At 38.9% G+C, this 27306-nt stretch overlaps 1 protein-coding gene across 6 annotated transcripts in view; it reads left to right on the top strand.

Moving 5' to 3' along the window:
* The window catches only part of AGTPBP1 (ATP/GTP binding carboxypeptidase 1), a 60061-nt gene that overhangs the window by 16007 nt on the left and 16748 nt on the right, over positions 1–27306 (top strand). For 4 of the 6 annotated variants that reach the window (XM_053408866.1, XM_053408865.1, XM_053408864.1 and 1 more), the window contains 11 exons: positions 2754–2847; positions 6863–6900; positions 7739–7947; positions 15258–15435; positions 17003–17094; positions 17711–17827; positions 19414–20120; positions 21120–21158; positions 24176–24259; positions 26781–26867; positions 26950–27098. In XM_053408866.1, the coding sequence (XP_053264841.1) occupies positions 2754–2847; positions 6863–6900; positions 7739–7947; positions 15258–15435; positions 17003–17094; positions 17711–17827; positions 19414–20120; positions 21120–21158; positions 24176–24259; positions 26781–26867; positions 26950–27098 (1794 nt within the window). The remainder of the gene's footprint in view (positions 1–2753; positions 2848–6862; positions 6901–7738; positions 7948–15257; positions 15436–17002; positions 17095–17710; positions 17828–19413; positions 20121–21119; positions 21159–24175; positions 24260–26780; positions 26868–26949; positions 27099–27306) is intronic. The other 2 variants (XM_053408867.1, XM_053408863.1) reach the window with 1 other exon arrangement.

Here is a 27306-nt window from a genome sequence, read left to right on the forward strand (position 1 = left end):
AAATCTGTATGTTGGCTTTCTAACTCGTGAGCAGGCATGTAGATCTAGCAATTTTAGTGGGTAGAGGGGAAAAGATTTTGCCAGCCTTAAAGTTCAGTTCTGCACATGTGTACTTTTGCCCCACTGAATTCAATTTGATATATAGCCTCCACCTTAGTTAAATGTTGTGCCGCTAACATTAACCATACCTAATGATAACCAGGATTCCCTTGAAGATTTGCCAGCAAACTTGCACTAGTTTTAGCCATTATTAATTTACTGCCAACGTAACCCTCAAGAATGGTTAAGGACAAGGGGAATTCAGTAACAGGAGGAGAGGGGCTTAGAATTAGGATTCTTTTGGCCCAGTGCCTTAATCACAATTAAGCAAGAATTGTGTCTTAGCATAGTAAAATTTCCAGAAATGCTGAAGCTGTAAAAAACAAACAAAAACGTTTTTCCCTAAAGGGGAAAAAAACAATTATGGGGGGCAATGGAAATATATTCAGTGCTTACTTTCATATAGGCCTAAATGGGGTGATACTACATTCAACAACGTAAGGTGCCTCTGCGAGGAGGCATTAGTGATAGTGTGCTTCTGTGAGTGCTTGCAAGAGGCCCCAGCAGCAAGAAACAGGTTGAGGCTGGAGGTGCACTGCCTCTCGCATCATACAATGGTAAAGCAGAAGTGCTGAGAAGGAAGTGTGGGCCTGGGGGCAAAAGACAGGGTCTGAGGATGGAGGAGGAGGTGGGGCTGCAGGAAAAGCCTTATAGGCTCTGACGCTTGCTATAGGAGCATATTTGGGCATGGGCTAAGTAGGATCGTATTAACCTCAATTCCTAAAAGCCAGGTGGAAGGCTGCTGGGGTGAATACAGGAGGATCGTAATGAGGGAAGGAGGGGCAGCGATTTCTGTGCTAACTGCAGCGATAAGCCTCAAGGAAGTGGGGAACCTAAGCACAGGAAGATAGGAGGCGCCTATAGGAGGGTCCCATGTTGAAGTGGAGGGACGCAGGTGGCGCTGATCAGAAGGTCAGCGGTTCGAATCCCCGTGATAGGGTGAGCTCCCATTGCTCTGTCCCTGCTCCTGCCCACCTAGCAGTTCAAAAGCACGTCAAAGTGCAAGTAGATAAATAGGTACCGCTCTGGCGGGAAGGTAAACGGCGTTTCTGTGCGCTGCTGAAAACAAATGACTTAACCACGTCTTCTCTGAAGCAAGAGTGGCTTGGTGTTCTGAGGAACTTCAAGGGGACAGAGCAGCCCTAAGTTATTTATAACTTAGCATAGAGCATTGCTCTGTAACGTTCATAAATATGCCAAATGCAATCTTGTGCATGCTTACTCAAAAGCAAGTCCTACTCTGGAGCATGCTCCTAAGTAAGCAGACATAGAATTGCATCCTCAAAAATGTAAATGCCTTAGTTGGCATTTACATTTTACAAAAATGTAAATGCAAGTTGCTGGAGAGCCAATCTTGTGTGTCAAATTTAGCTTGTGATGTCATTTTTTAAAAACCATGCCCACCTACCAAGCAGCTGACATCACTCCTATGGGTGATGGATGGGGGGCAGACCTATTCATTTAAATAGGTCTACTCTGAGCATGAATAACATGGGACACAGCTGCACTCATTCCAAAAGGAAAAAAATATTTCATAGGAAGTTACTTTCAGCTCCCCCAAATTGCCAATTTTTATGTTGGGAAAATGTCCTTAGAAATAATGGAAGAAACCTGCCCCCACTCCCCCCGCCCCCAAAATCCAGTTTTTTCCCTGGGGTTAACCTCTCCAGAGTCCGGTTATATTTGTAACAGCCCTAAAAGTAAATGTTGCTTACCAGTTCTGAACACATTTCTGCTGGCAGTCTTAGGGTGTGCAGGTCTTTTATGGGTGCGTGGGAAAACCTCTCTGATCATAGAAATATTGAGAGTAGGTAGTGAACAAATGCACTGAAGTAGTGTAGTTTGCCAACACTCGTGCCGTACAGTGGTACCTTGGTTCTCAAACTTAATCCATTCCAGAAGTCCGTTCCAAAACCAAAGCATTCTAAAACCAAGGCGCGCTTTCCCATAGAAAGTAATGAAAAACGAATTAATCCGTTCCAGATTTTTAAAAACAACCATTGATCCATAAAATGAAAGCAATAATCAATGTACTGTACTATAGAATAAATAAGACAGTATTGTAGTAGATAAAAATTAAAATTATTATTTTTTCTTACCTGCACTGATGATAGTCATTGTTTGGATTGCTTTTATCCATTTCCACAGTCACAGAATCAATCAATAAATCAGTAGGTGAACTGAGTTCCACACAGTCACAAAAACAAATTAATCGAAAAAGCCTCAAAAAACAAAACAAAAAAACCACACAAAATAAATAGGAAAAACAAAAGCGCCAAACTTAATCCATTCTGGAGGTACATTTGACTTCCGAAATGTTCAAAAACCAAGGCACAGGTTCTGATAGGTGCAGGTGCTCTGGAAACAATAGCCAACAGGCGCATATCTGTAAAACATAGTTAACATTCCAGTGTAATAGCAGATGTTCTGCATTAGAGTTTATACATATAAGTAGCATTTAGGTATCCTGAAACTTCCCTAGACATGCGCATACAGAATTTCAAGTTGAATGCTTAGTTTTGGGATTCTTATGCTAAGTTAGTGAAATATAAATAGGTAAGATGGTGTTTTGGTTATATTTGCCTTGCTTCAAGTGTAAGCATTTATATCTATAACTTTGCACTTTGGTGTAACTTTTTTTTATAAAATTTCAGCTGTAAATGCTGTATCCTTGGGCAGGAATGGACTCGTGGAATTGATATTTAAGATAATTGGTCCTTTTAGCAAAAAGAACACCAGTCTTATGAAGTGAGTAGAAAATCTGAATATATATGTATATATATATTTAATATTGTGGACTGTATTTATTTTAATACTACATTGCTATTTTGTGCTGCTGTTTTGTTAACTTTGACATTTGTTCGTTTTGTAGTTTTGTTTTACAACTTGAATGTAAATTGCACCCGATTTAATTGTGATGCTTTTTGTAACCCACCCTGGGGTCATTTGGTGAAGAGTGGGATCTAAGTACAAACAGTAGATAAATAAAACCCAGCAGTTGTGGTGGGGAGGAGAATGTGATTTGTATGGGCCAGTTGAAGTCATTTTGCTAAACAAGTCTTTGAAAACAATTGAATCAATTCATCTCTGTTTTCAAGTATTTGTCCTTGAGACTTAATATACTGAAATAGCCTATCTACTGCTTTCATAGGCCACAATCCAGAGAACCATGTGGCTTGTTCTGTGTGCCCTACAGGGCTTTGGGTCTGTCCCCCCCAAGTTCCTTCTAGCAAAAACCAGCACCTGATACATTCACAGAACTAAAGAAGAATGAATTGATGATAACATAAATGCACCAGACAATCTATTTTTAACAACTGAATTCTTAATTACGTACCCAAAAGACATGCAGCCTGATCATTTGCACATGTATTTTGAATTAAGGCCCACTGATGTCCATGAGATTACCTAAGTTATTTCTTTTTTTTTTCCTTTTTCCATTACTTCTGAATTTTATTAACCAATGAAGATTGGGTGGTATTTGATACTCAATTGTTTATGCATTTTTTGTTGGTTGTTTTTTAATTTTTTTATTCAAAGTTATAACAAGACATATTATCCAAAAACATATCGTTATTCCCCCCCCCCATTTTTCTTCCCTCCCCCCCAAAACCCACCTCCCCACCCCACCTCTCGACTTCCCTCAGTTCCAGTCTTTGGTTTCTCTAATATTGCTATTTTCTGCATGTTACAAAGTTGTATAGATCCTCAAACTGTTTAGCTGATTATTATCAGTAAAAAAAATTGCGGATGCTTATTCAAAACCTGCCAAGGAGTCCAATTCGCTTCAGATACTTTGTGAAAGGTTCCATTCATCCTTAAAGTCACAGTTATCCTTGTCCCGTAGCTTATATGTCAATTTTGCCAGTTCTGCATAGTCCATCAATTTTTCTTGCCATGATTCTTTAGTTGGGGTTTCTTCAGTCTTCCATCCTTGTGCAACCAGAACTCTCGCGGCCGTTGTCGCATACATGAAGATGTTTTTCAACTTTTTTGGCAGGTCTTTCCCTACAATCCCCAACAAAAATGCCTCGGGTTTTTTAACAAATGTTAAATAAAACATTTTCTTCAATTCATTGTATATCATTTCCCAAAATTTTTTAATTACCTTACACTCCCACCACATATGATAAAATGTTCCCTCCTTTTCCTTACACTTCCAACATATATTTGAACTAGTTTTGTACATTTTCCCTAACTGCACTGTTGTTGTATACCATCTGTACATCATCTTCATGTAGTTCTCCTTCAATAGGGAACAATCTGTAAATTTTGAGTCAGTTTTCCATAATTTAACCCAATCTTCCATCATAATGTTGTGATCTACATCTTGTGCCCATTTAATTTCAACACGGGTAGAGAACTTTTTTTTTTTAATTATGTTTATTAAAATTTTCAAAAAAGAATACAAGAGAAAACAGAAAAGAAAAAAAAGCAAAACAGAAAAGAAAAAGAAAAGCAGCAATTTAAAAGTTTACCATAATTATATTCCATACCCAATTTCCTTGACTTCCCCACACCTACCCTTCTTGTATTCCAATTCCAATTTTTAGCTCAGCAATTTTTATCCCCCCCACTTTACCTTATTTCCTCTACTTCAATTATCTTAAACAAATTTTAACTTCTAAACCTCTATCTTTATATTTCAAAACTTATTCTTAACATACTTTCCCTAAATTCCTCCATCAATTTAATTAACCTATTTAAACTTAAAAATCCCAATCTTTATACACGAAACACTTATTTTTGAGAATCTTTTGCTAAGGTCGGCCCCAAATCTCTCCCCAAATTCCCCATTTTTATGTTAGTGGCAAAAGCCAACTTAATTAAAACAGAATCATATTTTTACCCCCTTTAAATTCCCGAAGCCCTCCCACCCCCTTTCCCGGTTTCGATCCCCAACCAAAGTCCAACAGTCCATCCAAAATCAGCCTGGCGATCTCACATCCGAGGCACTTAACCCTCTCTCAATTTCTCTCTGCCGGTTTTCTTGATAGTCCTTTATTTTAAATTCCGAATCTCGAAGAGGCTCTGTTCCAGTAAAGTCCATATTTCTTCCAGCCAGACCTCCATATTTAACAATGGAGCCAAAATCTTGTTTCTTGCTTCTCATAAGTTCAAATGTCCCAAAGACTCCAAACTCTGTACTGTCCATATTTATATTCCATATGTCTTCCGATCCCCATAAAAGGAGATCTCTCCAGATTCCATTCTTCACTTCCAGCCAAACATCCATTGTCATGATCTTATTTTCAGTTGTTTCCAACTTAATAGGCCTCTGGCTCTCTTTAGCCATCATCTCAAATGACTCAGACTCTTTCTCCTGTTTGGCTATAAGGATTTTTATATCAGCAGCAACACTTCCCTGTTCATCTGCAAGAGCTTGAATCATATCCTTTCCAGGTTCAGCAATTTTGTTTACTGTTCCCTTCATTGTTATTACACTTATAGTCAAAGCATCTGTCTGCTTCTGTAGATTTCCCAGAAGACGAAAGGTCTTTTCCAGTTCAGCCAGTATTTTTCCACTTACAGCCATTTTTGTAATGTCCTGAACCCCCTCTAGAGGGATTCTAGTTACTTAATGACAAATTAACCTTTTCTTCTTTGTTTTTAACAATTTGTTACCAAATTGTATCAAATGTAACCAGCAAAGACACAGTTCTCCTTTTTTTTTCCAGCTTTGACAGCTAATTTGACAGCTGTCAAAGTCTATAAACCTCTTCCACAGGCTCTCTGCCCGATCGCTCCCGGGTTTTGGGGGAGGGGTGAAATCCGTTCTTTTATCCTCCAGCACAGTCACTTAAATTGGCCCAATATAAAGTTAATTGCGCTTTCCCACAAAAAACGAAAGACATTCACACAACCTTAGTAATAAAATCCTTGCTTTACAATGCTTACAAGGCGGGCAGGTTGACTTCCTTTTTAGCACCTTACCCGATCTTGCCGAATTCCCAGAAAAAATTTTCCCTTTTAAGTCCAATTACCGTGTTACTCACGGGTCGTTACTTTGATCCGAAAGTTCAAAAGAAGAAGTTAACGCTCTCCGCCCATGGCATGCGGCTTCACTCAGCAGGGGAAGCAGTCGAACTCTCAGCACCACACCTCCCTCCGTCCCCCGTTCCGAAGCCTTTAAAAAGGCTTCTTTGCGGGTCGGGGGGGCGCACAAATGGTGCCCACCGAGTCACCAGGTCCACAGGCTTCAGCGCCTGTGGTTTCTAAGGGTCCCCGCGTCGCCGCCGCGGCAGAACCCGACCCCTGTTGAGCAGATTCCCTCCGGAGCTCGGAGGGAATCCGCCATTAGACGATGGCGCCAACCCGGAAGTTGACGGGTAGAGAACTTTTAGCCCACAGGTGGGATATGACTCGGGTCCTCCCCATCCTGTCTGTGGCCTCCTCTCTTCTGCCCTGTCACCCCATGCGCTAACTAAGCTTTAAAAAACTTCCTCTGTGCTGAATTTTTGTGTTGGAGGGGGGCAAGGAGGGGAGGCGTGGCAGCTGGGAAAACATGGTGAGTATAAATGTGCTCTGTGCCCGGTTCTTGTGCATATTAGCCATTCAACTCACACTACCCCAAAGATACTTGCTGTTGCAGGTAGACCAAGCTTATGGAATGTAAAACAAATTAAAATTCATTTTCAACACTTTATCATGTTTAGGATTGCAGTCACATGCAGAGTTAGGATGCTTATCAATGATCAGGAATGTTACCTAAATCTAATAGTTTGTCTGTTTTTTGTTTCTTTGTTTATATTTATATTCACAGAGTTGCTTTAGACACCCTTGCTGCATTGCTTAAATCAAGTAAGTGTGTGCCTTAATATTTCAGAAGATATGGAATGTGAGCAGATTAAAATAAGTTTTGCTGGCAATCACCCTGTGTTTACACAGGTAAAACTGAAAATAAACATTTTAAAGATTGCAGCTTAGTAGCCAGTATTGTGTACTGAAAGACTCAGCAATTCCATGATTATTATATCAGTGAGCTGTTCTGATGAGAGAATAGAACAAAATATGCAGAAAATGCATACATCTGTTAGCCACACTTTGGATCAATCTCTGTTTTGCAATACTCATCATGCTGTTTGGAATTGCTTCCAATATCTATTTTTATTGATTGAGGGTTATTAAAAATTAAAGTTTGTTTCCTAAACTTTCTCCAGTTTGTTCAGAAATGTATACATTCATCCTGGCCTTCCATTTTAATTTTTCAACACTGTGAGTTAGTTTGGGATGAAAGAATGTTAGATGGTCCTAGGGCACAGCGAGTTTAATAGCCTAAATGGGGATTTGATTCAAGTGTCCCCAGTCTAAGTCTAGTACTCTGATAGCTTCCCCACACTGACTTCTGTATGTAATAACTGTTCATGGCTATAGCTTGATATGGGCAGATAAGTCTATTTTTTGTCTGTGCCAATTTTGCATATGTTCATACGTCCATACCATCCTGTAATCACAGCAATCAGCAAAGATTTTTTCAAAAGCATATTGGGGAGGAAATATTTAAGTGCATATTTTATTACAATGCATTTTATCCTAAAAGACATTTAAAAAAAAAAAAGATTTACATATTTTGGTACATTTTGGCATGTTGTAACTGCTTATAGTTTCTTGAGATCTCTTGATTTTTCCCCCCTCCAAGAAACAAATGCAAGGAAAGCCGTAGACAGAGGCTATGTCCAAATGCTCTTGACAATTTACGTCGACTGGCATCGCCACGATAGTCGGCATAGACACATGTTGATCCGCAAGGGCATCTTGCAGTCTATAAAGAGCATTACGAACATCAAGTTGGGAAGGAAAGCATTCATTGATGTCAATGGGATGAAAATTCTGTACAACACTTCACAAGTAAGTGTTTAAAAAGCTTATATTGCTATGAATGCACAGTGAAGCGTATTTATATGTACCATTAAGATGATAATACCAAGTTGCCTGTGTTCATGTCCCAATACATGGGTAAAATCTTAAAAGTTGTATTATTGCTATTCTTCATCAAGTGAAAAATCATCATACATCACAGGAAATGCATTCAATCTCATCTGCTACTTTTGACATTATAAATTTAAATTAATCTGTACTTGACAGTTCATTACCCAATCACCTCATCTCTTAACAATTGATATCCCTGTTCTGTATTAATCTGTTTAGTCCTCTATGAATCTTTATTATCACTATCAAGGAATCATGCTCAAAAATTGGATTTTAAGAAAGGGAAGAAGTGGTGTATTGCAAGTTGGATACAAAGTTGAGATTTTATTTGCTACTGTTGGTGGTTGAGGATACAAAGTAACAGCTCTCTGACTGGAAAATTATTTGAAAAGTTGTGGCCATTTTTTGCTTTCTTTTTCTTTGTTTCCCTGTACTTTGAACTGTGAATTGCTCCCTCTAGAGGGCTGAGGGAAAATTTAACAGTGTAAGGAATAAGTCAGTGGAGCTTTCCATTTGGAAACAATTCTCGTGGGAACGACCTTGGGACATGAGAGGCCAAGAGGACGAGATAAAAACAAGAGCAAAAACAAAAATTGCACAAAGGAGAAGAGGCTCCATATCAGGCCTTGCCCTTGCAGGTGGAGAAGGGCAGGAAAGAGGGATGGATACAGTGACACAAGCATTAATAAAAATTAATGAATCACTAGAGGCTTTGACTAAACAAGGTACAGAAAATTCTAAACAACTAACAGAGCTATCAGAGAAGCTTGACTTGAATACTAAAAGTGTTGCATCTAATACAGAGACTATAAATAAATTAATTGAAGAAAATGTTGCAATTCGTAAGACTGCTGAAGAGGCAAAAACTATAGCCGAATCAACGCAAGTTAAATTAGAACCTGTTTGCAAAAAGCTAGAGGAACATGAGGCTGCCCTGTCCTTAATAGATCTTCAGAGAAAGGAGAGGAACTTGAGACTGAGAGCCGTGCCAGAAAGTGAGCAGGACAGCTTGGCAGAGTACCTCACCAAAGAATTCTCGGATTTCTGGCAAGTGAATTTGAAAGAGGAGGAATTCAAGATAGTTACGGCCTTCAGACTGGGAAGAAGACAGAATAAAAAGAAGCCAAGGGATTGCCTGATAACTTTGAGATCCAAGGAGGAGAGAGATAAAATATTGAATTTACAATATCAAAGATCTCTGGAGATTGAAGACTCCTTTGTTCAGATTTACAAGGATATTCCTAAATATATCTTGGAAGTAAGAACCTACTACAGGGACTTGACCACCCTGTTGATGAAGAACAACATAATATACAGATGGGAGTACCCTCAAGGCCTGTCTTTTAATTATAAAGGGAAAAAAATTAAAATAAAAACAGTGCAAGATAAAGAACAGTTTCTGGAAAAAAATCAAGAAGACCTGGTGAAGGGAGTGGTGGACCTGACTACTGAGGCCAAGGACTTAGCGGATATATCGAACTTGACATTTGGACTTCAGACCCCAACAAAGGAAGAACAATTGCTGGGGGCAGTTGGAGGAGCAACAAAGTAAGCAACAACATGGCTCTACAATTTTTAAGCTGGAATTGTAACGGTTTGAACCTCCCCAGAAAAAGACGTGAGGTTTTCCATATTTTAAAAAAGGAACAATTGGATTTGATTTGTTTGCAAGAAACCCACGTGACCAGAACACATAGAAAATTACTTGTTAACAAAAGACTGGGACAGGAATTCATTTCATCAGATAAGGTGAAAAAAAGAGGAGTGGTGATTTATGCTAAGGAAAAATTGGCCCCGAAGTTGATATTTAAAGATGAACAAGGAAGATATTTGGCAATAGAAATACAAGTCCAAGGAGAAAAATTATTGATAATTGGGATTTATGCTCCGAACGAAGGGAAGTCAGAGTTCTTTAAGAAACTACATGAGACATTAATGGACTATTTGGATTATAATATAATCATGATGGGAGATATGAATGGAGTGGTCTCTACAAATATGGATAAAGCACTAAGACAGGTGGTTTCCAAGGATGGGAGGCTACCTAAGACTTTTTTTGAAATGACAGATAACATGGACCTGATTGACATTTGGAGAACAAGAAACCCTCTGGAGAGAGAGGGAACCTTTTTCTCCGAAGCAAAACTGACCTGGACCAGAATTGATCAAATCTGGGTAACTAGTGGAATGGCACCTAAGATAAAGAAAGTGGAAATCTGCCCAAAAACATGCTCCGACCATAACGCCGTAAAGATGGAAATGAACACAACAACGGCTGGCTCCTTTAGATGGAGGATGAATGACTCCCTATTTAGAGATGAAGAGGTGTACAGAAAGGCCCAGAAATCTATTAAGGACTACTTTGAGATAAATCTGAAAACAGAGGTGGAAAAAAGAACAATTTGGGACGCAAGTAAAGCGGTTATGAGAGGATTTCTGATACAGCAGAATACCCTGAAAAAGAAGAGGCAGAATGAAAAGAAAAATAAAATCTTGGAAAAAATAAAAGAAGGTGAAAAGAAATTGAGATCAAAGCCAAAGTCTCATGAAATTTTAAGAGAAATAAAGTTTTATCAGAGACAGTATATGGAATTGATGAATCAGGAGATAGAATGGAAAATAAAACAAATGAGACAAAAGACATTTGAATCGGCAGATAAATGTGGAAAACTTCTGGCATGGCAATTGAAGAAGAGACAAAAGTTAAACACGGTTACAAGCCTAGAGGTTGAAGGAAAGAACATTTTTAGGCCAAATGAGATTAGAAACTGTTTTCAGAGTTATTTCAGGAAACTTTATGCACAAGGGCCGGTGGAGGAAAAAGAGATGGAAGAATTTCTTAAAAAGTATGGACTACAAAAAATATCTGATCAAAGTAGAATGATTCTGAACCAGAAAATAACTGAGCAAGAAATAGAGGGAGCCATTCAAAACATGAAATTGGGAAAATCTCCAGGACCAGATGGCCTGACTTCCAGATATTATAAAGTTTTGAAAGACTGGTTGATTCAACCGTTTAAGGAAGTCTGTAATGAAATTTTAGAGGGGAAGAAGGCACCTGAATCGTGGAAAGAAGCTTATATTACACTTATACCAAAATCTGAGAAGGAAAAGAACCAAATTAAGAATTACCGCCCTATATCATTGCTTAACGCGGATTACAAAATCTTTGCAGACATTTTGGCAAAAAGACTGAAGAGGGTTTTGGTGGGTGAGATTCATAAAGACCAGGCTGGCTTTCTCCCAGGAAGACACTTATCTGACAATGTGAGGAATATAATAGACATTATGGAACTACTTGAGAATAACATTAACACTAAGGCAGTATTAATATTTGTGGACGCTGAGAAGGCCTTTGACAATATTTCTTGGAGTTTTATGAAAAAGAATCTCAAAGGAATGGGGGTGGGCCAAGGTTTTGAGAATGGTATAGGTGCAATTTATTCTGAACAAAAAGCAAAACTAATTGTAAACAACGTGGTTACTGAACAAATTGCTATTGAAAAAGGGACACGACAGGGGTGCCCAATATCCCCACTACTTTTTATAACTGTTCTGGAGGTTTTACTAAATATGATTAGAGGTGACCAGCTGGTTAAAGGGATTCAGGTCGGAGCTAAACAATACAAGTTGAAAGCGTTCGCAGATGATCTAGTCTTAACTTTGCAGGAGCCAGACACTAGTACAAAAAAAGTTTTGGAGACAATACAAGCTTTTGGTCGAGTGGCAGGTTTTAAGTTAAATAAACAAAAAACAAAGGTATTGGGAAAGAACCTAACAGTGGAGGAAAGAGAGAAGTTTCAGAGTGAAACTGGATTAATGGTAGCAAATAAGGTGAAATACCTAGGGGTCAATTTAACAACTAAGAATGTGAATTTATTTAAAGACAATTATGAGAAATGCTGGACAGAAATTAAGAAAGACTTGGAAATATGGTCAAATTTGAGACTTTCCTTGTTAGGCCGAATTGCTGTTATTAAGATGAATGTTTTGCCAAGAATGCTGTTTTTGTTTCAAACATTGCAGATTGTGGACAGAATGGACTGTTTCAAGAAGTGGCAGAAAGATATATCGAAATTTGTCTGGCAGGGCAAAAAGCCCAGAATAAAATTTAAGATATTAACTGATGCAAAAGAAAGAGGGGGGTTTGCCCTGCCGGACTTAAAGTTTTACTATGAAGCAGCAGCTTTTTGCTGGCTGAAAGATTGGCTACTTCTTGAGAACACAGACATTTTGGACCTAGAAGGGTTCAATAATAGATTTGGTTGGCATGCATATATATGGTATGACAAGGTAAAAATCCATAAAAGTTTCAAAAACCATATTGTAAGGAAAGCATTGTACAATGTTTGGATTCGCTATAAAGATTTGTTGGAAAATAAAACCCCTAGGTGGCTATCACCAATGGAGGCTAAGGAAGTTAAAAAACTTAATATGGAATCTAAATGGCCAAAATATTGGGAAATTGTAGAACAAGAAGGTGGAATTGTGAAATTACAGAGTTATGAGAAATTGAAGTTTAAAGTAAGAGATTGGCTACATTATTATCAGATAAATGAAGTCTTTAAACAGGACAGGAAAATCGGCTTCCAGGTGGAGAAGTCAAAATTGGAAACAGAATTGTTAGAACCCAATACGAAAAATCTGTCTAGAATGTACAACTTGCTGCTGAAATGGAATACACAGGATGAAATGGTTAAATCAGCTATGATTAAATGGGCACAGGACATTGGTCATGACATTATGTTTGCTGACTGGGAACAGTTATGGACCACCGGTATAAAATTTACGGCATGTAATGCCTTAAGGGAAAATATTATGAAAATGATTTATAGGTGGTACATGACCCCAGTCAAGCTGGCAAAAATTTATCATTCGCCCAATAATAAATGTTGGAAATGTAATGAAACTGAAGGTACTTTCTATCACCTTTGGTGGACGTGCCCAAGGATTAAGGCCTTCTGGGAAATGATCTATAATGAAATTAAGAAGGTGCTTAAGTGTACCTTTCACAAAAAACCAGAGGCATTTCTCCTGGGCATGGTAGGCCAATTGGTGTCAAAGAAAGATAGGATGTTTTTTATGTATGCTACAACAGCAGCGAGAGTTCTATTAGCAAAGTATTGGAAGACACAAGAACTACCCACACTGGAAGAGTGGCAGACGAAGGTGATTGACTATATGGGACTGGCAGAGATGACGAGCAGAATCCGCGACCAAGGGAAAGAGACGGCGGAAGAAGACTGGAAGAAATTTAAACTTTATCTTAAAAATAGTTGCAAAATTACTGAGTGCTAAAATGTCTTGGGTAAAGCATAACAGATTTGCAGCGATAAATGATTGGATAAGAGGAAAGAAAGAGGTTAAAGAAAGGAATTAATAATAATTTGGATCAGGGGTTGCTGGAAAAAAAAAAGTTTAAAATAGAGATGCAGAAAAGGGGGGCATGGGGAAGTCGCCGAAATTGGGTATATGAAAAAAATCTACGAAATTATACATGTTTATATGTTTGTTTGTTTGTGTTTGTTTCTTGTATTGTTTTATATTATATGTGGAAAAACCAATAAAAATTTTATAAAAAAAAAAAGAAGTACGCATAGAGAAGGTACACTAAAAAAAAATCTTTAAAAGCTATTTTAAAAGAATTGTATCTTAGAAAGGGTTAGTGGGGAACTTCAGATAGTTTTTGAGGGAGACTCAGATGGAGATTTAAACCAGTTGAAGACAAAAAACTGATTTCAATGTATTGTACCTTGGAAGTCGAACGGAATCCGTGCTGGAAGTCCATTTGACTTCCAAAACGTTCGGAAACCAAAGTGTGGCTTCCGATTGGCTGCAGAAAGGTCCTGCAGCCAATTGGAAGCCACGGAAGCCCCATTGGACGTTCAGCTTCCAAAAGAATGTTCGAAAACCGGAACACTCACTTCCAGGTTTCGATCTTTTGGGAGCCGATTTGTTCAGGAGCCAAGGCATTTGAGATCCGACTGTACTTAAAAGCAGTATGGTAGCATCAATGTCTGCAGTGTTCTTGGTGCTAAGGCTGAACAAGGCCACCTCTATCTACTGCAAATGCAGCAGCAAAATGAAATGCAAAAATCTGCTGAATGTTATGCTGTTCTTCCCTCAATCTTCTTGGCAGCAGATTCTACACATGTGCTGCTATTGATTTGTTCCAAACTGAATTATGACATTCTAGTTTTTACAGTTATGCAAGGCCATTTGTCTTGAAATTGGATTGTATACATTATTTTGTACTTGACCTACTTGAAGTTGGTTAAGGTACGTAATCAGAATTTGGTCATAGACTTTTTGCAGAAGCATTTGAACCAAGACTGAACATATGTCCTTTGCAACATTCTGCAGTATGTTGGTAAACTGCAGTCATTCTTGAACATCCCACTTGGGATGTTATGCTCTAGTGGAAAAACTTCCTTGCTGCTTGAACTTTGATTTTAATTCCATTAACAGTTGTGCTTCAGTGATTCCAGCATCTCTACCTTGTATCAGGAGGACATGAGATTTACCTTGTTCTTTCCCAGCTTCCTTGGGCTATGGCACCCTTTGAACTTGAGCAATAGTTCATGAATGTTGTTCATTTCACTAGAGTTATGCTACAATTTTTACTGATAACTCCAAGCCCCACGGTTATGTGGCAGTTAGCAGTTTCCAGTTAGCAGTTATGTGTCACTGAAATTTGGGTTGGTAGAGCTCTGTCCCTGTATGTGTTGCACAGGCACCAAATTTATATATTTTTTCCAACACTTACTGAAAACTTTCTTTTTTTCCTCAGGCCTTGATTAGACTGCATTTTATCTCCATTCTAAGTTTACTCTATTATATATTGAAGTTTGTGATTTGTAACTGTCTCTTATTGTATTCTGTATATTGTCTATGTGAACTGCTTAGATCAGGCATGGCTAAACTTGGCCCTCCAGATGTTTTGGGACTACAACTCCCATCATCCCTAGCTAACAGGACCAGTGGTCAGGGATGATGGGAATTGTAGTCCCAGAACATCTGGAGGGCCAAGCTTGGCCATGCCTGGCTTAGATCATTTGAAGGTGTGTGTATATTAATAATGACAATACATAATCAAGGCAAATATTCCATCATAAAATGAAGAGATTTCTTCAAGAGTTCCTAGCATTTTACCACAGTAGAACTATAGTGCACAATGAAATTATTTGACATGCAGTGCTTTGTTTTATAATGCTTGTTTATTGTACTAGGAATGCCTTGCAGTAAGGACGCTTGATCCGCTGGTCAACACATCCAGTCTAATCATGAGAAAATGTTATCCTAAAAACCGTCTTCCACTGCCAACCATTAAAAGTGCTTTCCATTTCCAACTACCTGTCATCCCTGTTAATGGTCCAGTGTATCAGCTGTATAGTTTGCCTCCTGAAGGTATGCTTAATTTTGAAACATCATGGTCTTGTGTATATCTGCTTTCCTATGAGAATTAGGAGAAAACATAGACACAGAAGCTTACAATTATCTGGTTGTTCTAGCAGCCTACTTTTGAAGTCTTAATACTACACAGTTCAATGCAGAATGTTGTTGGTTTTTTTTTTAAACAACAACAACCTTATATCCCCCTTTTAAAGAAAAGATTATATATTTAGATGATTGAAATTTATGCCTCATAAATAGGAGACCAAAATGTGACACCTCAGTTTTCATTTTGATTAAGTAAAATCAAAAACACAAAGATAAATTCTGCAACAAAGTTTGTTGCCTTTTGAAATCTTTAGAATATATAACAAGCCTGACAGATCCAAAAGAATGAGTCTGAAAATGTGTGCTGTATATCCTGAATTCATTTTATTAATCCAGCATTCAAAACATTAAAATTATAATTTGCTTGTGTATCTCAGGAGTGAAAGTACTTTCACACTTCATCCACTTAAGGTTTGAAGTTGACAATGAATGGGTGCATTGGGGAGTATGGTCTAGTGTACAGCCATGTGTACGGTCTTCTTGAAATGTATTTAAAATAAAAAGTTGTGCTTCCATTCATGAATTGAAGACATACGCTTTGGTAGAAGCCCACAGGCTATTTTTCTCACAAATACAACTTTTCCTGCATTTGCATTGCATGCATGCATGCACACATACATAATTTTCTTTGTATGCCACCTTTCCCTAGTTAAAACTATGTTCAAGGTGGCTTATAACTTGAAAAACATTTACATAATTACAAATATAACAAATGCAGTCCTAAACAATAAATAAAATACATCAAAATGTACACAACCAAATTGAACAATTTTCACTAAACATAAAGATACCAAAAAAATAAATAACAACAACCACTGCCCGCAACACACTCCCTGAAGCATTACCCAGCCCAAGAGTCTGGTTAGCAACCTCAGCTTTTGTAGCTGGAGTCAGTCAGGGCCCCTCCCTCCCAGGCCAGGTGGAAAAAGGCCTGCAAGGCAGGGAACAGGTCTTCCAGGACTCGCAACCAATGCAGGTTTTGGAGCATGCTTTTGTCAAGATAAATGTAATTCCACCCTTAAAAGGCCTTGCTCTAAAACTGCTGAATTTGTTCATATTTAAATAATCCTGTATAGGAACAGTTACATAAGCCATCATTCTATTCTGTACTCCCCTGGGCTTCTACTTGAGGTGCCTTATTCAAGGATGCTGGAGTGCCTCAGAAGGGCAAAAACTACCAGATTTCTTTCTACTCTCTGGATGATACAGAGAACAACTTTCGATAGCTTGCATAGCCTTAACTGTTCTGTTCAACCTTACATTGTTCATGTCCTCTTATGTTTAACAGAGTTGTTTCTGTAACATTGAGAATCTGTGTAATTACATATGCAGCATGTGGTCTCATTTAACTTCATAAGTAGTATTAGGTTTCAGTTGGAGAGTGAAAAGTTTCACATGCATCATTTCTTTTCTGGGATGTACATGTTGTAGAAAACGTACATCTGCCCTACTTATAGAGCATTTTATATCACAGTGGATGACGTAGTAGATGAAAGTGATGACAATGATGACGCCGAAACAGAGTCCGAGATTGAAAATGATAATGAAGATGATATAGATTTTAAGGTTAGTGGAACTGAGGGCATACTACTCAGATATTGCGCAATGATTTTCATTAGCTTTCAGAAAAATTGCTTGTGCGTGCATCGTGTTTTCCAAATCATAAATTTGCTTGTGAATTAATTGTAAAAACAGCCGGGGAAGGGACAAGTGTTGCATTGTCTTGTTTCAAGCAAAGCATTTTGAAAATGCATGTTGAGCCATTTGTCTGAACTCTCACTGTGTGGATGGGGGGTAGTGATACATACATGGAAGCCACAACCCAACATCATTGTGCATATTAGCACAAAGGAAGCTACTCTTCTCTTCATTTGATCATTATCTGTGTATATTTTTCCTCACAATACATCACAACACTTCCAACAAATCAGGGCATTAACCAGCATGTTAGCATCTTGTTGTAAACTCATTTCAATGGGTTGAACGGAGGAAGATTCCTTCTTTTGGGATCCATTCCAGTATCAGCTTGCCAGTCAATAAGAGCTTTTGTGTATTTTCTCTTGAGGTGCAAAAGAACCTTATTTGCAGTATGAAGAAAATACTAGACATTCTCTTAAACTGGAAATTGTATGGTGTATCCCACAAATCTTTTAATAATGCAAGTTCACTTCCTCCCCAACAGAATGATGACATAGAGACTGATATCAACAAACTGAAACCAAAGCAGGAATTGGGGCGATCAGTGGAAGATCTGAAAATGTATGAACAGTTCTTCCCAGAACTTATAGAGGACTTTCAGGTACAGACATTGATATCTTTAAATAATAATAATAATAATGAAAGCATAGTTTATTTAGGAGTCTTGCTAAGATGCGTTTTATTTGGCTGCTACTTCTGTTGAAATACAAATGAGCATTCAAAGCTTGCAGAGTTGCTATTCAAACAACTGAACTGGAGAAAGAAAATGAATTGCCACAGTAAGTACAAGCAGAAACCATTTTAGGTGTGTCCAGTTGATGCAGTGTTGCTGACATGCAGGTCCTTTGGCACCCAGAAGAAGGCAGGACGGGGTGTGTTTATTCACGCTCCACCGATGCTCACAGGGGCCGGGAACAGAACCCCCACGTGAATTGGTTGCCACCTGTAAATAAACCTGCACATTTCTGTAAGTTAAAGTGGAGATCTTAAGGCAGGGATAGTCAGTGTGATGCCCTCCAGATCTTGATTGACTCCAACTCCCTATCAGCCCCACGTAGCAGGGCCAATGGTCAGGGATGGTGGGAGCTAGAGTCAGAAACATCTGGAGGGAACAGCATCTGCCTTTCCCATAAGCTGTTAGAATGCTCTTTTGACACTTCCTTAGCATACCCCTCCTTTTTCTTCATAACATTGCTCACTTTTTACTCATCTGATTTCAGGCTTGTTGAAAGAAAAACACCTAATTAGACCTCGCTTTTTCTTTTGCTGCTAACCCTTTCATCTTCTCTACTTGACTCCTTGAATGAATGGCCTTCACTTAATGGAATGCACTGTAACCAAGATTTGTAATAACCCTTTTCCAGCTAATTGTTTCTTCTCAGCACTCCTCCTTCAGCTATCTGCTGCTTTTGTTAATTTGTTAATTGTGTCTTTGGTTTCTGTGACATTTTTTCTTCCTGCTTCTCTCGATGTCTTTCTGAGTGCTGTCCCTTTCTGATGACTTCCCCTACTTTAATGGTCTTTTGACCTTATTTTTCCATTTTGTTCCTATGGCTTCACCAAGCACCTTTATATTGCTGACTCTTTCTTTTTCTCTCCACTTCTTTTCCCCCCCCTGTCCTATTTCACATCTTACTGGAAGCGGCTCCTGAGTGAATTTTTAAATCTAAAGATAACAAACTGATATTGCCAATGGTGGGGCTCTTCATGTCCTGCCAAAGTCCAACATTCCCTTTCCTGTCAGACTCAGAGATATTCTCTTTCCCTGAATGTAGCCTGTTGTCAGGGTCTACTCTTTTCCTTCTCAGAAATGCTAAGTAGGATAAGATATTTGCTGTTTGTACATATTGCTAAATTGTTCCTTATGCTTGTAAAGTGATTCCTTTTCCATTTCTGCATTAGTGTGTCAGCTCTTTAGAAATACATCTCTAGTCTCATTTTTTTCACATTCTGCTTGTTCTTGCAAACAAGTTCACCTGCATTTGGCGCCTCGTTTTTTATTCCGCTTCTACGTATTCTGCTGCTGTTGACTGGAAGATTCTCCCTTCTGATTCATTCTTCCACTTTTGAAAACTTAAGACTGCAAGGTCTCTGGGCAGGAGTTTTGGTGTTATTTATGCATTGTTAAATCAAGTGTCTAAATAACGATTTTCCCTTCTCTTTTTCCTTTCTCTCCTTAATGTTAAGGAGTGTGACTTAGTTTCCAAGGAACCAAAGCCTTTTTCACCCAATGTAACTCTAGGAGGGCCTATTGTTGTCCCTACCGCTGGAGAGGAGCCATCTCCAGCACACCCTGCAACAGAAATTCCTGCGAAGGAGGGTGCTCCTCTACAAACAGAGGACTGTAACAAAAGACCCATCTTTTTGGGTCTGGTAAACCGTGATAGCAACACGGACAATAGCTTACAGAATCAAAGCGATCGCAAGAAATTGTTCTCATCATGCCAGTGCCTAAACCATGAAATAGTTAGAGACTTTGACAGAATTTCGTTGCAAAACGCTTCCAAAAATGAGCACTCTTATAGTACAAGGGCCATGACCAAAAAAGAGTGTAAAACCAGCCTCAGTGAAGTTGCCTGTAATAAACCTTTTCAACACGCTTCATCCTGCGGAAGTGTGTTGTTTGAAGGACGGTCTGTCCAGCTGGGCAAGCTGTGCTGTTCTGGAGCAGAGCCTGAAGAGGAGGAAATTTCCTGCTCCATTTCTCTGGGAGAGCAAGTGATGCTGGAGGCGCCTGATAAGCTACAACTCCACGACCCAGAACTTTATATTGAGGTAGTGAAAAATACGAAGTCTGTTCCTGAATATTCAGAAGTGGCTTATCCTGATTATTTTGGACACTTTCCACCTCCGTTTAAAGAGCCTATTCTTGAAAGGCCTTACGGCGTGCAGAGGTGAGTTTCCCATTTCTCTTAACATGTTTCAAGGATTATCTAAAGCTACGATTTACAGTGGTACCTCTGGATGTGAACGGGATCCGTTCCGGAGCCCCGTTCGCATCCTGAGCAGAACGCAACCCGCATCTGCGTGTGTCGCGATTCGCTGCTTCTGCACATGCGCGTGACGTTGTTTTGAGCGCATGCGCGAGCGGCGAAACCCGGAAGTAACCCGTTCCGTTACTTCCGGGTCGCCGTGGAACGCAACCTGAAAATGTTCAACCTGAAGCATATTTAACACGAGGTATGACTGTACTGTGAACAGTAAAATTAAATAAAATATTGTTTGGTTTATTGCAGAGCGTTTTTTTGTGAATGGAAGAGACTTTGAGCCAGTGCAGAGGAGTCCATTTCCCCTTATATCCCCCACAATTCAGACTATATCCCCCACAATGCGAACCTCCCTGAAACTGTCTTTGGGGATTTAGAAGGGCTACAGAGGAAGTAAAGAACTGATAACACCCTGTTCCATGAGTGGGAACTCCCTTTGTCACTATTGCGCTTAGCTAATATGGGACAATGTTTTTTGAACACAGAATTTTGTTTTCTCTTAAGCTTCCTTCCCCCTTAACAATAATGAAGCCCACTGAGAACTTGGAATAAATATTCTGAAGTATATATATATATATATATATATATATATATAAAGCAGGAGATAGATGTGGTGCAGTAGCAAACTGAGCTGAGCTGGGAAGCCCCCTGTCTAGCTCTCATTCTGCCATGAACCTCAGTAAACTGTTAGCTTCAGTTTCCTTTTTTGCAGTGTTTGATTATAACAACAACCTGTTTCACAGGGAGGTGGTATAGCTAGCTTACTGGGTTAATGTATATAAATTGCCGTGAACATGCTAAAGTACTATGTTAATGCTAAGATCTGTTGTTGTGAAAAAGAAAAAAAAGGAGTTGGACTTCACAGGTGTTTCATAATCTCAAACTTTATTCCCTTTCTTCCACAAGGAAGAAGAGAATGGCTGGCAGTCACATGCGAACTCTGATGTATGTGAAAGAAATATTGGATATTTCTCCTTCATAACATCGGGGTCTCTTGAACTCCTTTTTGGCAATAGTTGGCAGTGAATGGGTGTGTGCAGTTTCCTTGAACCTTATTCCAAATTGATAGGGCAGAAAATCAATTTTTTTTAAAAAATGATCTTGGTTTCTCTCTTCTCTTTCAAAATCTTCCTTTCTTTTCCATAATGTCAAAAACACACGGGGTTGCTCTAATACACAGTGTGAATTGCTACTAAAGCTTGTAGTGTGGTGCTATGTAGAATCTACAGTCATTCCAGAGTCCCAGCATGCTGTGCAGATAAGTAGAGCAACTGATGCTGGTCATTTGTTGACAAAACACTCAGAAAGACTTTGGGGAACCTTAAGATCTTGCTTTCATTTGTTCATAGGGCACCAGATGCAAATGTTCTGATGTCCTAATCTTTCAACATTTTTGTGCTGTCATTCTTGGTCCTGTGTTTAAGGTTAGAATTTGACTACAACAAGAATTACAAGTGTTTGCCTTACAAATTAGATCAGGTTTCATTTGCTACTGGAAGGGCCAGAGCTAGAAAATGCGATGGAGATGCCCTCTGCACCTCAGTTTTGGTTCAGCACTACCCCTTCTTGTTGCATATGTCTTGTGCAGTTACAAATGCAGTGACAACACATTCGTAACGGTGCCAAAGAATTTCATGTTAACGTGCGAGTTACAGATAAATGTAGCAACATTCATAGTTAAAGATTTGGTTTGCCTTGCGCTGTACGTTCAGTGAGTGAAAGATTCAAAGGTGTACTAGAAGTGTTGACGCTTCTGTTTGTTAGTTAGTCATGGCTCCAAAGAATCAAAGTTCCAAAATAATAAATAAGTGTAATTACAACTTGACCACTGAGAGATATTCAGTGTCTAGCTTAATACTATTTTTCAGGTTTTGGCAATACCCCCAAATCAGATAATGTTGGTCTCTGGTATTGAGAAAAATTAGGTAAGATAATTTCAAAAAAAAATTGAATTGACTAGCGTCACAAGTAGACTTTGAAAGCATGCGCAAAACTATTCCATTAAAAGATGTGTTTTTCCTACTTTCCTTCGGAAACTATTTTAATATAATGACTGTGTTTACAGAATGCTGAACTATGGTTTGTTCAAGAAGCCAAGGGCCATCTTGCACAGAAGCAAACAAATTAAGGTTTTTTAAAAAACAAAAAACCACACACACACACACACACACACACACACACAAATTGCTCTTGCCATCTACCTTTGTAACCTGGAATGTACCTGAGGTGGAGTTGCCAAACAGACCATAGCTGTTGTGTTCAGACATAGTGCCAAGCCATAGTTAAAGCAAACTGTACTTCATAAGCCAGTCACCACCCATGGTTTCACATTGTGGTTTGTTGCCGGAAAATAAACCATGGTTAGTCTGCTAAGCTGGGTTCAGACATTCATAAATTACACTTTGGCTAAACAAACCTTGACTTAGTGTTATGTGCGAGCTGGGCCACTTACCAATATGCAAAATATATTAAGGCATAATAAAATAAACAGGGAAGCAAACTTAGAATATGTATGTCAATGATTTTGTTTAGTTGTAAAGGAAGAAATATTCTAAGATAATTTTAATATATAAGAACTGAATCAAACAAAACATTATTTCCAGAATAATTCCAAACATCATATTAAATTATACATTACATTATATTATACATTATTATTACATTATATTATTCCTGTAATCCTAAATATCAGGCTTGTCTTAAGAAACAAGTTTGTATGAGCCTAGTTAGGCTTGATGGAGAAAATAAGACTAATTTCCGTAGCAATAGATCTTTAAAAAATGTCAGTAGTCAGATGGGTCCTTAACGGTGACATTAAAAAAACTAAATTGTGGCAAGTGTGTCTAGGTTTTACTTGCTAACGATTCTAAACTTACCTTCTTGACATTGTATAAACATTACTTTTGACAAGAGTAGAAGAGTGAAGCTGTGAATTAGATGTTAGTTATTAGTTTAGCTACTCATTTCTATATTTTGGTGCCTGTGCTGAATATGTCTTCTGAATGATAGTTTACAGTAGGTTTTCATTTTGTTCACACTGTCAGCTTACCACACGATAACTTCATTCTGTTTTGGCACAACTTCTACATCCCATATCAAGACCAGTCGCGATATATTTTCAGACACAGAATGGCAATTGAGAAATATTTTTCAATATCAAAATCTTTGTTTTTATTATTGTACGTGCTTTTCACTCTTTACTATTTAGCTATTGAATAAAGCTAATTTCCAGGGTGTTCAACTTTTCTGAGCAGGTATTTCCAACTGCATAGGCTTTCTGTGCCATGAGGCATAAGAAGATTTCTTTCTGACATAGACAACACATTTGTGTAGGGAATTTTGTGTCTCCTGTGCACATGGTTACGGACATGCTTGTACATCTGGTTTAAGAGTTCTTACAGCATCTATACATGACAGAATAAAAGCACCAGATATAATGCTCCACAGAGTGGGAGCATAGAATTATTTTCGCAGAAATGATAGTTGTGTCACATGGTTAATCTTGCATTAAGTGTACGTTTTATTTATAACCTCATGTTTAAGTAGAGGTTTTCGTAGGTGAGAAGCTCGCACACTAACCCAATCACTGCACAGTACTCTTTGAAACTTTATTTACTTCAGCTGTAATTGCATGAATTGCTAATATAACTTAATTGTTCTCAAAGCTTAATTAGTTTTAACTAATAATACTAATTGATAGAATAATTGATATCTGATATTATGCACTTTGGAAGGAAAAGGAATCCAACATTTGATCTTGAATCTTTGATGTCTTCTGTACAGGTTGATTCTCTCCATAAGGAAAATAATTGGGATGTGTCCCCCAGATAGATAATCACATTCTATGCAAAATTAGATACCTCATCTGATGGTCTTTCCTTACCTTATAATGTATTTTTAATAACTGGCGTTGTACCTTTCTCATTGTGAAACATGAGCTAAGGGCTCTCTCTATTTTATAGGACAAAAATCGCCCAAGATATTGAAAGGCTGATTCATCCTAATGATATCATAGACAGAGTTGTGTATGACCTTGATAATCCCAGGTAGGTTTCACAGGTAAAGTTCCTGTTTTAACTTTCTCTTTGGTCTGGTTTTCCTTTCGTTTTAAATTAATTTATACATACAGAAAATGAGTAAGAAAATGAAGCTGATGAGAAAGTGAGGTTAATGGTAGCCAGTTGCTTTCCTAGACTATTCATATAGTTGTAAAAGTTCTGGGAGTTAATTCCTGCTCAAATGAGATGCAGTTATAGCTTAAAATATCAGTTGTAATTGTTTGTATTTAAACAACAATTAAAAGAACCTAAAACTCACTTTATTAATTGGTAAAATAGGTTGATTTGATTTACTATTATATTTACTTCAAGTGGTTTCAAATTTTGCAGCTTCATGTAACCCATTACAGTGGTACCTTGGGATGTGAATGGGATCCGTTCCGGAGCCCCGTTCGCATCCTGAACAGAACGTAAGACGCAACGGCGCGTGTGCAGGTCACATTTTGCCGCTTCCGCGCATGCACGTGATGTCATTTTGACTGCGCATGCAGCAAAACCCGCAAGTAACGAAAGTGCTTAACCTGAAGCATATTTATCCCGAGGTATGACTGTATGTGCCTCCTTATCTTCTGAGGACCCTCTCTATGCCTGCAGTGAAACACTTGTGTGTTGCCGAGTATTCTGGGAAAGTAACTCACCATTGGTCCATGAAATGTGAATTGAAAATACTTCCCTAACACTCTCCTATGAATGCACACTGCAGGTGAAGATTGGCGCTAGTGAGCAAACTTCTGAAAGTGTGCTTTCTCTACCTCTTACTAGTCTTCTCTTTGACAAACTCCATAAAAGCTTCCAAGTTATTCCACCTTGGAAACTTGAAAAACACCACTTTTAGCCAGTAGAGTAGCAAACTGAAGCAATTAAATAACTTAACGTGTGCCGATTTAACTGCACGCTTAGATATTCATTATACCAAATATTCCCATATTCTTGCTTATATGGAATGTGTTATTCCATTATTTTTGTCAAGTTAAGAAACTTTTTAAAAGAAATCTTATGGGTGAGTCCAACGTCACATGAATGGATGTGACGGGATTTCCCTTTCCTCTCCCTCCCCTCCGTAGCTATGCACGCCCCCTCCTGTAGTCTGCTGCAGAGGTCCCCAACATCTATTTGAGCAGAGGTCCATTGCATCAGCAGGTTGACTCCACTGGAAGTCACTCCAAGAGAAACAAAGAATAATCTAATATTTAAACATCTTCTTAAACATTTTTGTTGGGTTTAAGGAAATCCCTGAATGAGTTAGTTAGATGTTTTATTTCTACAAATAGCAGGGATCTGCTTGAGGTTTTTGCAAAAGTCTTTGTAAATTCAGTGAGAAATGTTATTCTCTGGTGAACACACATCATGGTGGGTTGTGCTACCCTATTGTGTAAGAAGACCAGAAAGGTTGGGGAAAGTAAAATGTATGGCAGCCATTCCCAGCCTCAGATGTTCTGGACTACAACTTCCTTGTGGCCGTGTCAACACAGACGTATACTGCCTGGGACTGATGGAAGTTGTAGTCCAAAACATCTGGAAGGCACCAGGCTGGGAAAGACCGTATTTTTCGCTCTATAGGGCGCACCGGACCATAGGAGGGGGAGAACAGGGGGGGGGGGAATTCTTGTTCTCCCCCTCTAAAACAAGGTGTGTTCAAGGTGCGTTCAAGAGCAGGTCGGGGAACAGCGCAAAGACTGTGTGCAGCCTTGCCGCTGCCCCCCGAGCTTGTGGGGCTAGCGGTGGGGGGAAGCGCTGCTTTCCCCCACTGCCAGCCTCAAAAGATCCCTGAAGCCTTTGGAGCGCAGCTGCACTCCAAAGGCTTGAGGCTTCAGGGACATCCTTTGTAGCCTCCGCAGGGCAGCGGGGTGAAGGCACCCCACTGCCCTGCAGAGGCTTGCCGCAGCCATCCTGAAGCTAGAACAGCGAGACGGAGGGCTGCACAGCGCCCCGTCTCGCTGTTTTGGCTTCGGGCTGCAGGCTGCTATCCGCAAGCCTTGGGAGCCCGGTGGGAACTCCCGCCGGGCTCCGAAGGCTTGCGGATAGCTTCCTGAAGCCTGGAGAGCGAGAGGGGTCGGTGCGCACTGACCCCTCTCGCTCTCCAGGCTTCAGCGAAAGCCTGCATTCGCTCCATAGGACGCACACACATTTCCCCTTCATTTTTGGAGGGGAAAAAGTGCGTCCTGTAGAGTGAAAAATACGGTATATGACAACTGAGTATTACATAGATACTTCAGTTGATGTTCTTTACCCTAGAATAATCCTACTGATGAGCAACATCAAAACTCCTGTAGGCTCTCCCCTATTGGTTGAATCAGATTCAAAAGAAACCAGGAATATGAAACCCAGAATAATTAAAGTCATATAACTAAAAGTGATTATTTGTAGCCATCGTAAGGAGGAACTGTTACTATTTATTTTCCATCGCCCTCTTCATTATATGCACCCAGCCATATTTATAGTATAGTATAAAATTGGAATGATAAATATATATATAACTTTCCTTTCCCTGTGATTTTATTTCTTTAAGCTGTCCAGTGCCAGATGAAGGAGACGTCCTGAAATTTAACTCCAAATTTGAATCGGGAAATTTACGCAAAGTTATTCAGATCAGAAAGTAAGATGTTGTCATTTGTTTTACTTCGTTTTTAATTTTGAAGCTGTTCTTCATTTTAAGACTTGTTTCTGTTCATCTTTAGAAACGAGTATGATCTCATTCTGAACTCTGACATAAACAGCAATCATTATCACCAGTGGTTTTACTTCGAAGCCAGCGGAATGCGAGCAGGTGTTGCCTACCGATTTAATATAATCAACTGTGAAAAGACAAATAGTCAGTTTAATTATGGTAAGACCTGTTTTTCTTCTCTTATTCAAAAGAAGTGCCTAGGAAGAATGTGGATTTATTCAGATGTACAAAACCTTCATGGTGCTTTCCCCCCTAGTGATAAAGAAATATATATTTTGAAGGGTTAGATTGTTACACAGTTTTATGAACTCTCAGCAATCAAAATGACACTCAAGCTTAGTTGATTATTTATCTTGGCATATTCAGA

Source organism: Podarcis raffonei, chromosome 11 (genome assembly GCF_027172205.1).
Source record: "Podarcis raffonei isolate rPodRaf1 chromosome 11, rPodRaf1.pri, whole genome shotgun sequence".
NCBI classification, from domain to species: Eukaryota; Metazoa; Chordata; class Lepidosauria; order Squamata; family Lacertidae; genus Podarcis; species Podarcis raffonei.